Source organism: Sus scrofa, chromosome 13 (genome assembly GCF_000003025.6).
Source record: "Sus scrofa isolate TJ Tabasco breed Duroc chromosome 13, Sscrofa11.1, whole genome shotgun sequence".
NCBI lineage: Eukaryota > Metazoa > Chordata > Mammalia > Artiodactyla > Suidae > Sus > Sus scrofa.
In genome coordinates, this window is record NC_010455.5 from 94,161,074 (window position 1) to 94,173,972 (window position 12,899).

Genomic DNA, 12,899 nt, shown 5'->3' on the forward strand with positions numbered 1-12,899 from the left:
TCTTTTTTCTTGTTTTTCTTTCTTTTTTTTTTTTGGCCCTTCTTTAGGAGTTTCTGGGCCAAGGATCAGATCCGAGCTGTAGTTGTGACCTATGCCCAAGTGGCAATGCCAAACCCTTAACCCACTGTGACAGGCCAGGGATTGAACCTGTGTCCCAATGCTGCGGAGATCTTGCTAATCCCATTGCACCACAGCAGAACTCCAAAGAAATCCAGTTCTTTAATGTTGCCTGCAAAGCTCTGCTTGATTTGGACTGTCTGGCTCTTCTCCCTAAACTCACCATATACCCTTTGTCCACTAGACACCCACACTCCAGTGCATGACCTTCCTTTGTTCTCCTAAGGTAATATATTTCCTCTTGCCTCAGGGCTTTTGCTTGTGCTTTTTTCTGTAGCTCTGTCGTTTCTCAGCTTTCAGATCTTTAGATTTTCCTCATTAACACCTCTCTTACCTCCAGACTAGATCATATCCTGCTGGCAGTCTGTTCTCAGAGCACCTGAATATAAATCTTTGAGCTTATAGGTATGTATTTGTGCAAGATCACTGTGTCCTCAACCCTAAAATGACCTGCCCTCTCACTTGGAGTGAAAAACTAAAGTCCTTTGTGGGCATTGTGGTAAGACCCTACGTGATCTGCCCTCTGTTCATGCCCAGCCCCCATCTCCTGTCCTTTCTCCCCTCCCTTACCCTTGCTGATCCTTGTACATAGACATTCACCAAGCAGACCAACTCCTGCCCCAGGGCCTTTGTATTTGCTCTTCTCTCTGATGGGGCTGTTCTTTCCCCAGCTGTTCAGTGTCGGTGTCTTGCTTTCTCACCTCTTTTAGATCTTTGTTTAAATATCACCTCTGGAGTTCCCGTTATGGCTCAGTGGTTCATGAATCCAACTAGGAACCATGAGGTTGCAGGTTTGATCCCTGGCCTTGCTCAGTGGGTTAAGGATCTGGCATTGCCCTGAGCTGTGGTGTGGGTTGCAGACGCAGCTCAGAGCCGGCGTTGCTGTGGCTCTGGTGTAGGCCGACGGCTACAGCTCTGATTGGACCCCTAGCCTGGGAACCTCCATATGCCGTGGGAGCGGCCCTAGAAAGGCAAAAAGCCAAAAAAAAAAAAAAAAAAAAAAAAAGTCACCTCTGTGAGGACTTCCTAAACCACCCTATTTGAAATCTATATACCCCCGTCCTCATAATGTTCCTCCTTTCCCTGTTTTATTTTTCTCCATGATACTTGTTAGCATCTGATATATTATAAAAATTACTTGTTTATTTATTATCCTTCTTTCCTCACCCTGATGTCAGCTCCATGAAGAACATTATATCCCCAGTGCCTAGCAGTTGCTGGCATGCAGTAGGCATTTCTAAATATCAGTTGAATGAATAAATTAATGAATGACTTTGATGATTTTCCTCATTACATTTTTAGCTCATGAGGGCATGGGAAGAGTCTTATTTTCTTTACTTCCAGCCCTTAGCACATTGTAGATGTACAATAAATGTTTGTTAAATAGATAAAGGGTATAAGTTCAATTTAGCCTAAAAAACAATGTAACAGACAGCCTTCTTGGGAGATGGACAGGAAACTTTGCTTCAGTTGGTGTTTCATGTACTAGCCCTTCCCCTTCCCCTGCAGATGCTTTGGGTATAGAGTTGTATGAGTGATAAAATCTCTTTTTGGTAATGACTCCTCAGTAATGAAATCCATTTGTGTCTTGTTTATTACGGAGACCAAATATTGTATAAGAGCAGATGTTTGTTTAAAACAAGTCGCAATGGGGGGCAGTGACATGTAGGGTTTGGTTTGTTTTTTTGTTTTTTTTTTTTTTTTAAGAAAATGCTGTCCTGTATCAGAACTACAAAGAAAAGGCCCTTGACATTGACTCCGATGAAGAGTCAGAGCCCAAAGAAGAGAAATCAGATGAAAAAATTGTAATTCACCATAAGCCGCTGAGGTCCACGTGGAGTCAGCTCTCTGCGGTGAGTGTGTACCTTCTCCTTTTCTAACTGGGGGGGGTGGAAGGAGTGAGTTTTAGAATTTATGCATGGATGTGGTTTTAATTTTTCTCTATCAATGAACCTGAAGTCCTAAGGAGAAAGACTCTTCTTTTGAGACAAATATTTCTTGAAACTCTGCACTAGCGAGAACATGAACTTGGACATTTCTGATTAGGAAAATTTTATCAGATTTTTATAAAGTATCTTGAGACTGATGTACTACGGACTCTGGAAATTGTTGGTATTCAGTATCTTTTCCTTTTTTTAAAAAAAATATAGTGTGTATGTAGTAGTAACTTAATATATCCTGAACTTTATCATAATTATGGGTATGTGTCCATATGGGTGTGCAAGTATGTATATGTACCTATGCACAATAGGGACCTTGTTACAATTCTTCCTTGGAAATTTCATTTGGTGTAGACACACTTATATTTTCTTGAAGTTTTTTAATGAATGGCATTCTCTCCTGTCCTCCTGTGTGCATTTTTTGTGTCTGACACTTGTCTTTGTGTTGATGAGTAATTTCTCCTCTCTGCATCAAATGTCTTTTGTTCTTAGCCATAATTTCTTTTCCTCCTGGCTTAACAGTGTCACTGTGTGATGCTTAGTTTACTTGATGTGAGTTTGGGTACAGCCTTTGTGGGCCTCTGATGCATTTCACAGCAGAAAGGAATCCCCATGGCTGGCTTGAGGGTAGGAGCATTGCATCAAAAGCCAGTGCACCTCTGTGAGTTCTTGGGCAGTATGGGGACAGAGGTAATTCCCTCCTAAGCTGAAATGAGCATTGTTCAGAGTCGGGAATCTCTTATATCTGGGGAATCTGCTAGCATAAGTAAAGAAGTTGCAAATAGTGGAGCTTATAAAGTTGACCATGGAAATCAGTGCATGTTGATGGTGGGGTTGACTTCTGCCCCAGGCTCTCCCTCTTCTCTTCTGCCCTGTATTGGAAATCCAGGATTCTAGAAAGCAAGCCCCTCCAACCCCCTAATTTTGTTCTAAGGAGAAGTTATGTATTTCCAGTGCCCCCATGGTATGAAACCCTTAGTGTTATGCCATAGATTGAAATGCCTACTGGGACAGGGCCAGTAGTGTCATAAGTGATGCTGATGAGTGTGGGAGATGGGGAGTTGTGGGGACTGTGGTCCGTGGGCCTTGCATAAATTGAGCAGTTGCCTCTTAGCTCAAATCAGCCAAGTGTTGTAGTGTTTTCTGATATTTAGGAAAGAGAATACAGAAGGCCAGACTTTTACCAGTATTGTCCTAATTCATGTTTTTAAAGAAAGATTGTATGAGCCCAACAATATCTGTGGGCCAAACTTGGCCCCTGTGCCAGTGGTTTGCAACTTCTGTGATACTTCTATGAATTTTGCACATGACAAGGTGGTATCCTCATGGAACCAGCATATTGGTAGCCTTATTCTCTAATCTGATGATCTCGTGGTATTATATATCAAAGCAGATACTTGGAAAAAGTGTGGACAAGGCCCACACAGGCCATCTTGGCTCTTAATGGCTGGCATTCCATTGTTGGTGTGGACCATTTGGTAGAGGATCCCCGAGATGAAAACTGGATTTTTTGAGTTCTTTTTTGGGGCAGCAGCTACATTTATTAGGCCTAAATCTTGCTTCTCTCTGAATGCTAAACAGAAATGTGTGTACTTCTGTGTCACTTACACCCTGCTCCAACTCAGCTTTACCACCGAAAACCAGGCGGCCATATTTATGCCTCCTGGAGTTTGGCTTTCGTTTAGATGAAAATACTGCATATCCTTCAGTATAACTTCAAATATGGGCATGCATTTTCTTCGGTGAAGGATCCATGTACTGATGTGCCTTTTGTTAACAAGATTGCTATCAGAAGACTATCTGCTGATAACATATAAAACTATAAAGTGGATTCTAACTGCAGTGTGTGTTATCTTGGAATTGAGTGTTCCCAGGAGGCTTATGTGTATTTATTGTGTTGCTTGGCAATCACATTTAATCAAAGCGGCATGATTGGACTTTGCCATTTCTCATCACTTGGGCACCAGCCTGCATTTTCTTTGTGCATTTTGTGTCTCTGTTTCACTTTTAAAACATTTTGATTTTTTTATTCTAAAGTGCATTGAACATGCAGAAAAATTCGAACATGTTTGTATAATAGATTTCCAGGTACCTGCCCCCCAGCTTGAATAGATATTAGCATTTGAACATATTGACTTCAGGCCTCTATTTTTTAAGACCAATCCAGTTAACTACCTTTTTCTCCAGTCCTTTTCTCCTTCCTGCCTCCCCAGGGAGAATCACTGTCCTGAAGTTCTCTTCTGTCCTTCCCACATGGGTTTTCTCTCCAAAAAAAGATGCAAGCAGCTCTGGCTTTTAAGAAAATAGAGATTTTAATGGAAAAAAGCAGCCATTATATTTTTAGAAGCCATTACTTTTTTTTTTTTTTTCTTTTTAGGGGGGTATCGCGGCATATGGAAGTTCCTGGGCTAGGGGTCGAATCCTACCTGCAGCTGCCAGCTTATATCACAGCCAAGGCAACACTGGATCCTTAACCCACTGAGCGAGGCCAGGGATTGAACCCACATCTTGTGGATACTGGTTGTGTTCTTAACCTGCTGAGCCACAACGAGAACTCCATGGAAGCCATTACTTTTTTACTAGCAATTAGTAAATATTCAGCTTGCAGTTAGGACCCTAAAGAGAGGAGGCTTCAAGACTGATGAGAAATATCTGGACATTTTCCATAAGGGGTCAGCACCTCCATTTCTCTGTCTGACCTCGCGTCCTGATCCCTCCTTGTAAAGGGGCTGCAGTGTTTGGGGAATCTCCTGAAAAACTTTGGCTTTTTGTATTTGTTTGCATCATCTTTCTATGCTTAGACTTTTTTTTTTTTTTTTCCTGCTTTTTAGGGCTGTGCCCTCGGTATATGAAAGTTTCCAGGCTAGGGGTCAAATCAGAGCTACAGCTACAGCAAGGCCAGATCTGAGCTAAGTCTGTGACCTACACCACAGCTCATGGCCATGCCAGATCCTTAACCCACTGAGCGAGGCCAGGGATCAAACCCACATCCTCCTGGATGCTAGTCGGATTTGTTTCCACTGCACCATAATGGGAGCTCCTCCATGCTTAGCTTTTAATGGTACCAAATTAGTATGGTTGTCTCTATCTGGTCTTTAACTCAAATCTCTCCTTTAAGTAAAGCCTTGATCCCTGAAAGGGAGTAGGACAAGGAGTTTTCTGGCAAAGGGTTGGGTCTCCATTTAGCATCTGCCTTGACTTTCTACTTGGGAGGGGTGTGTGTGAGCATCCCTGTGCAGAAGCTGCTGTTGGTTGTTTCATTTTCTAAAAATCTCTTATCTTTGCTTCCAATACCCAACTACCTCCTGAGATGATGGAACTTTTCTTATCAGTTGACTGTAAGAAGCATAAGAAGCATCCAAGAGGTGAAAGAATCTTTAAAAGAGCTGCAATCTGCAGTCATCTCTGATTGTTTAAGGTCCTGACGCCTTTGGTCTGTATGTAATTTGTCTTAGTGTGTTTGTGAGTGATGTGTCTCCTTGGGTTTCACACAGGTGATGGGCAGTTCTTCATGTATGGTGTTGGGACAGGTTTAACTTAGCGCTGTGGTCACTTAGAAATGAGGGAAAACTGGAACTGGATGAGAGAGGCATGCAATTGGGCTTTAGCAGAACTTAGAAGAGCTTAGGCTGCCACAGGCTTCCTTGGTAAGATTAAAGTGGGTTGGTGGTGAATGTATACAGCAGTGGTGGCTCTGCCAACAGGCTCTCCATGTAGAAGGGTCTTCTCTGGTGGACAGAAGCATAACCTGGGCTCCTTAATGTCATCAGATGTGCCAGGCTTCTTCTTCCTTCACTCAGTTGTCTGAGTGTAAAGATCTAGTCTTCACTGGAAGTAGAGGATCTCTTCCCTCCAGGGAGCATACCTTTATGCTGTTCTTCAGGTCTCAGGAAACACTAATATATGAGAAATAATTTAAATGATCATGGTTTCCCGGAGTTCCTATTGTGGCGCAGTGGAAACAAAGCTGACCTATTAGTATCCACGAGGATGTGAATTTGATCCCTGGCCTTGCTCAGTGGGTTGGGGATCCGGCATTGCCTTGAGTTGTGGTGTAGGTCACAGATACGGCTTAAGTCCCACATTGCTGTGGCTGTGGTGTAGGCTGGCAGCTGTAGCTCCGATTTGATTCCTATCCTGGGGACCTATATATGCCGTGGGTATGGCCCTAAAAAAGCAAAAAAATAAAAAAATAAATTAATGATCATGGTCTTCCAGTTTTAGTTGGTCACAAGTAGAAGGAATTTGAGATTTCAATTTGAAGTCATTCTTACATCCATTGGAGATCTGTACCCGGAGATAAGAAACCTGCCAAGCATAAGTGAATTGCTAGAGACCCACCTAAAATGGCATTGTGAGGACCAAGCCAGAGTTCTTGGAGCTCTAGGAGAAGCTTGTGGGTTTGATGGAAAATATTGATTGTATGATTAGCATGAGATAGAACACTAAGTACTTGCCAGGTATGGAACAGCTGAGTCTTCTAGAGGCAGAGTGAGCTTCAGATTTTTAATAAGGTGCATCCTTTAATGGGCTCCCAGAAGGATTTACAGTATTACAGAAAATAAAAGATAAATCTTGACTAGAATCCTTTTGCTTTTTGTCCTAACTTGACCCCTCCCCCATCATGCACTATGTGTGGTACTAAAAAATGAAGGTTGCGAAACTAGAGTTTGTTTTGTTAAGTTCAGTGACAGCACTAAAGCCATACTCGCCAGCCGTGCCCTAACCCCATTTATTTGCCATGGGGTGTGTTTGTGTAATTTCCATCACCTTGACATGCCAGATACCTCTGACAAGGGTGTTCAGGCTCCAGAGGTAAAAGCAAACACACAGGCAAACTTTCCACTTGAATTCAACTCTGAATACAGTCACCTAATATCCACCTTATCTAGTCATCCTCTTACTGTACTCTTTCTTTGTGCTTGCAGACATGTGGCTTTATCAGTAATCTTTGGAGTATTTCTTCAGTTTGCTCAAAAATGTTAAATGCTCTATCGTGGAACTGGTTTTTTTTTTTTTTCTTTGAAGTATTTCTTCAGTAACCTTTACTGTGCCTTGCTAGATTCATATCTAGACTTAGGACTTTGGTCTCTGAAGTTCTGGGCTCAGCTCCTAAGGCACTCAGTTTGCTCTGCTTGGGACTACTTTTTGCAACTGCCCAGTGAGAAAGGACAATTTGAAAATTGGACATTTGATTATAAATGTAATTTCATTCAGTTGAAAATATAACACACTTTGGAGTCTTAGCAGTTCCATTTGGTGGGACTTATTCTTTTTGAATTTACACCATGTTTATTGTGAAAGACATACTGTTTTCTCCTGAACATCAGAGCGTAACAGATGTAATAAACCTGAATATTTTCTGTTTGCAGAAACACTTAATGCATTTAGAGATCATAGAAAATTTCATCCTTTTCCCTTACAGTTTCACACTTGTCTGAATTAATTTTCAGTTGTGTACTGACTTGCTGCTTAAAATAACCTCTTCAGTCATAGAATTTTCCATTTACATTTTTGCAACACAGCAGTACATAAAATTATTTTTCACCTTAGATGGTGATTAATGCCTTTTATCGTATCTATCTTTTATGTTTAAAAAAATAGAAAAACATTCCCATTTTTCACATTTGGGTTTTCATAAAGTGTAAACAGTCAGTCAGGGCTTCAGACATGTACTCATGCACACTGTTTAGTTGGACAGTAGGTCTCCTGGACTGTTTGTACCTTTATAAACAGAATTCAAGGTCCATGTCCCTAGACCTGGTACCCCCAGCAGAGATCCTGGTCCAGTGAAGTGGGTTGGAGCTGAGGCCTGCTAAGCCTGAGGCAAGGTTGGGGCTCTTCTATGCTCTTGCTATTTCAGTTCAATTAGATTATGATGTTCCCTTAAGATTTTTGAAAATTAATTTTGACTATATAAGCAATACACAGCACATTCTCCATGAAAAAAATTAAACATTTCAGATAAGACCAAAGTCACTTTTTAAAAATGTATTATTATTATTTTATTTTATAATGATTTTTATTTTTCCCATTATAGCTGGTTTACAGTGTTCCCATGTGGCTTGCAGTGTAATTACTTGGCATTATTTCTACAAAGTCACTTTTGATTAAATCTGCAATCCCAGTCTCCTTCTCCTTTTCTGTAGGCGGTGTGGTTCTCCATTTGGTAGCGTTCTTCTCAAAGTCTGTGTATGTACATAGTAGGGAAAAATAAAGATCACCTGCATTTACATATATAATACACTGTGCAGATGTAACAACTGCATTTACATATATAATACACTGTGCAGATGTAACAACTTTATTTTTTCCTGTCTTAGAAATCATTTCATGTCTACACATGATGGTCTCCAGTGTTTTTTTCTAATTGCTGTGTTATTCTATAGGATGGATATGCATTTTGCCATCTGTCGTTTCCAGAGAAGGGGTGGTTTATATCTGCTTCGAGAGACTGATAAGAGCTGTGAGTCATGGACCTTCTCTTTAGAAAAATGCACACACAAGTGTCTATGTAAATATTTGCATATAATTTTTGTCTTTGTTTTTTTCAGCTTCAGTTTGGGGACATTTTTTTCTTGACTTTATCCAAATACTGGGGACCCCTCACTGTGGCGCCCTGTGTACTGACTACATTTCCATGGTGTTCATATCACCTTTAGAAGTTCTCCTTTTTCTGAATTATAGGAATGGTGGAACTTTAACTATATAACCCCTTCTGAAAAATATATAGAGATTGAGGAAAAACTACTATGGTTGGAGCTTAGTACATAAAGGGTAATTGAGTGGTAGATGTGCCAATATTTATGTTAGTGATTCTCCTGAGAGAACAGTGGGATGTGAAAATGTGGGTGTGTGTGCCTTCGACCCGGAGGGCAGGTAAGGAGCAGAAGAGACAGGTGTCCTAGAAAGTGGGAGGAGGTGATGATAGGGATATTTCGCTTTGCTTGGCATAACTACAAACAGAGATGTTTCAACTAGAAACCTAGACCGGGACCCAGACCAAGAGCATGTTATTTCATTGAGCAGAAAATTGATGAATGAATCCTTCATTCACCTGGTCTTTATGGAGGGCATCTCTCTGCCAGGCCCTGCTCTAGACATGGGAGATAGAGCACAGACAGACTCCACCTGCTTTCTTGTCCTTACGGACACCCTGAATGGCAAGACAGACATCAGATAATCCCACAAGTACATACGAAACTGCTTTAATACCTTGAAAGACATGTTGGTGCTGCTCTGAGATCCAGGCTGGGGGGTGGGGAGGGGGTGTGTGTGACACACCTGTCTGGGCAAGATGCTGTCAGTCAAGGGCAGGTGGCAAAGGAGGTGGCAGGAGCTGCCATCTGAGTGGCCACCAGATAAGTATCAGGTCAGAGTTGTTGTTGGAGGGGGCAAACGCAGGATGGCCAGTCCCAGGCAGAGAAAACATCACATATGTGGACCCTTTAGGGTGATGGAGGGACAGAAGATTTAAGATAAAGTCAGTGCAGCTGGATCTGCTTGAGCTCCTCATGCTTCCATCTCTAAATATTGGAGGGTTCCGAGGCTCCATCCTGGGAGCCTTTCTCTTATCTGCACTCCCTTGGTGATTTCATCCAGTCTTGTGGCTTTAAATACATCACTGCTCTGATGACTTCCAAATTTCTATCTCTCCATTAGACCTCTCCTTGAGCATCAGACAAGGACAAGGATATCCAGCTTCATTTCTGGTATCTAACCAGCATCTAAAACCAGCTTCTCTCACAGCCTTTTCTTTTTCTCAGCAAATAAGGACCCTGTTTTCCAGTTGCAAAGGTCAAAAACCTTGGAGCCATTCCTCACTCTTCTGTCTTTTCAGTAACCAGCTTCAGATTTGATGCAAAGCCTGTTGCCTTTACCTTCAGAACAGAGCTACTTCTCTGCTGCCGCTCTGTCCACGTGAAGGCAGATTGTCCCCATTGCTTCCCAGCTCAGTTCCCTTTGTTCCTTTGGATCCCTTTTGGTCTCTTCTCTAGAAAGCATCTGTCTAGTTTTATATATATACATATATATATATACAATACATATATATGTACTATACATATATATACATGCACACACACACACACACACACACACACACACACACATTTTTGTCCTTATAGGGCCGCACCGTGGCATATGGAGGTCCCAGGCTAGGGGTCCAATCAGAGCTGTAGCCGCCAGCCTACACCAGAGCCATAGCAACACAGGATCCGAGCTGCATCTGCACCCTACACCACAGCTCATGGCTGGATCCTTAACCCACTAAGCGAGGCCAGGGATCGAACCCATGTCCTTATGGATGCTAGTTGGGTTCCTTAACCACTGAGCCATGGTGGGAACTCCTATCTAGATTTTTTTCTTTTTTTCTTTTTTTTTTTTTTTCGTCTTTTTGCCATTTCTTGGGCCATTCTCGCGGCATATAGAGGCCCCAGGTTAGGGGTCCAATCAGAGCCATAGCCGCCAGCCTACACCAGAGCCACAGCAACACGGGATCTGAGCTGCGTCTGCAACCTACACCACAGCTCAGCAACGCCAGATCCTTAACCCACTGAGCAAGGCCAGGGATCAAACCTGCAACCTCATGGTTCCTAGTCGGATTCGTTAACCACTGCACCATGACAGGAACTCCCTCCTATCTAGTTATATTGTTGATTTGTAATCCTGTTAAGATATACTGAAATATTGTCTCTTTGTTCTGAACCCATAAGTGATTTCTTATCTCCACTTGAAGGAAAGGCCAAGCCAGTGAGGTTGTGTGTTCTGGCCCCTGGTTACCCTTCTGGTCTCATCTTCTGCTTCTCTGTCTTGCTTGTTGCTCAGTCACACTGGTGTTGCCCCAACACAAGATGCATTCTGCCTCATGGCCTTTGTATGTGCTGTCTCCTCAGCCTACAATAAATAGCTCCTCTTCCACATGACTTTTTCTCACTACCACCTTCTAGACATCTACTGCTCTAACGTACAGTGTGATTTACTTTTCTCACTAACTGTCCACTTACTGCCACCAGAATAAAAGCTGCATGAAGGCAGAGATTTTGTTCGTTATGTTTCCTGTTACATCCCTTGCATGTGAAACAGTGCCTGACTTACAATAGGCTTGCCGTAAATATGTGACAAATTTATGAGTGAATGTATGAATCAATGAATAAAGGCAAAAATCTAATCCCCTAAGTGAAAATAACAGAAAGTTACTCCAAAGTGAAAATAGCCAGGAAGTTTTCTGTTTAAGGACTCTTTGGAGGCTTTTTTTAGTTTTTATTGTAAAAGAAAAAATTTTGATGGTGGTTTGACTACATCCTGGATTTAATAAATGTCTTTGATACACTGGGAAACTTGGAATCTTCATAGTATAGAACCTACCTGTGGTAGATATGTGCATACTATGAAATAACATTAAATCACAGCCTTATCTTCCACTTGAGGACATGGAGGGGGTGTGTTCAAGAACAGTAACAGTCTGTAGGAATGCCGTGTAATTAGGTAAAAAGAAAGAAGTCTCAGTTACTTCAAGGAGTTCTGAATAACTGTGGAGAAGGGCTCTGTCATACTGAGCTTTGGTTTGTGGAAATCATCCATCAGATTCTTGTATTTGCCCTCTTGACTTCAAGATGTCCTCTTGAGATGTCTCTTCCCTTGGTCCATTGATGGGACTGTTCCTCAGAGTCACATCCACAGGGTGATTCGTCTCCATGATGATTGATTAGAGAAGTTGTCACCATCAAAATTACTATTGAGTCTTTAAATATGGGACTAGTGCTTAAAAGCGTGTTTCTCAGATCTGGTTGATGTTGAGCAGAGTACTTACAGCCTGTTGATTTTCCATGTGATTAATCTATGCTCTCTGTCTTACAATTATGATGGCATTTATTATTTGTATATCTGTTATTTGAAGGAAAAGGACTATAGCTTATAGCTCATGACCATTTCTACAGAAGGAAGTATTGTTGCCAGTGAAAGGAAGTTGAAGATTATTTTCCCCTTTGGTGTAGGAGATAAACTTTGCTAGCAGCCCATCCAACTGCAGTAACATAAAAGTGGAGCAGTTCCCATTTGGGGCAGCAGGAAACCCTGCTTCTGGTGGTGATGTGTGAAGGAGTATGGTTGTTGTCTGTCCAACTTCTGTCTACCCGGTGTCAAAGGTCTCAACATGAGAGGCAGTGCAGAGGCTGACTTGCAAGATAGCTGTGGCTCTGGGACCTATCACTGTATCATGGTATTAATTTGTTTACGTGCAGTTAAATTATTGACCCAATATTTGCAGAGGATGTACTGTGTACTTGGGATGGTACTAGGTCATTTCACCCAGCTTATGTAGTCTTTGTGACAATGACATGAGGGCAAGTACTATTTCCCCACTTCATATTAAGGCAGCTGAGACTCAGATGTCAACTGTGATGACTCTCCTACAGTTTTCCATAGTGTCTTGAGATTACCTGGAACAGAGCCTCTCAAGTTGCCATATATAATGAATGCATGTGCCTAGGGCTCTGGAAGAGGAGAAACCACATTTCCCTCTGGTACTTGGTCAGTAATGTGACTCAGTCTCAGAAGTGGCCTGCTGGCTATCTTCTTGTCATGAATTGGTTTATTGTCACTTTTTTTTTTTTTTTTTTTTTTTTTGCCATGTTTGTCTTCTCCTTTGAGAGTTCCTTCATCCTCAGAGTTTCTGAGTTCTTATAACTTAGACTTGAGGTTACCTAGTCTGATCCTGCCCCACCTCATGTTACCCTTTCTGCTTCCATGTATAACTACCCAGTTCAGTTTCTTTGGAGAGAATCATATTGGCTCAGCTCCCCTCAACACACACACTTAAAGAGGTCACATAAACATTTACTG

At 41.8% G+C, this 12,899-nt stretch overlaps 1 protein-coding gene across 4 annotated transcripts in view; it reads left to right on the top strand.

Moving 5' to 3' along the window:
- Positions 1–12,899, top strand: part of ARHGEF26 (Rho guanine nucleotide exchange factor 26) — a 141,068-nt gene that overhangs the window by 5,442 nt on the left and 122,727 nt on the right. For all 4 annotated transcript variants that reach the window (XM_021069691.1, XM_021069690.1, XM_021069689.1 and 1 more), the window contains one exon: positions 1,825–1,970. In XM_021069691.1, coding sequence (XP_020925350.1) covers positions 1,825–1,970 — 146 coding nt within the window. The remainder of the gene's footprint in view (positions 1–1,824; positions 1,971–12,899) is intronic.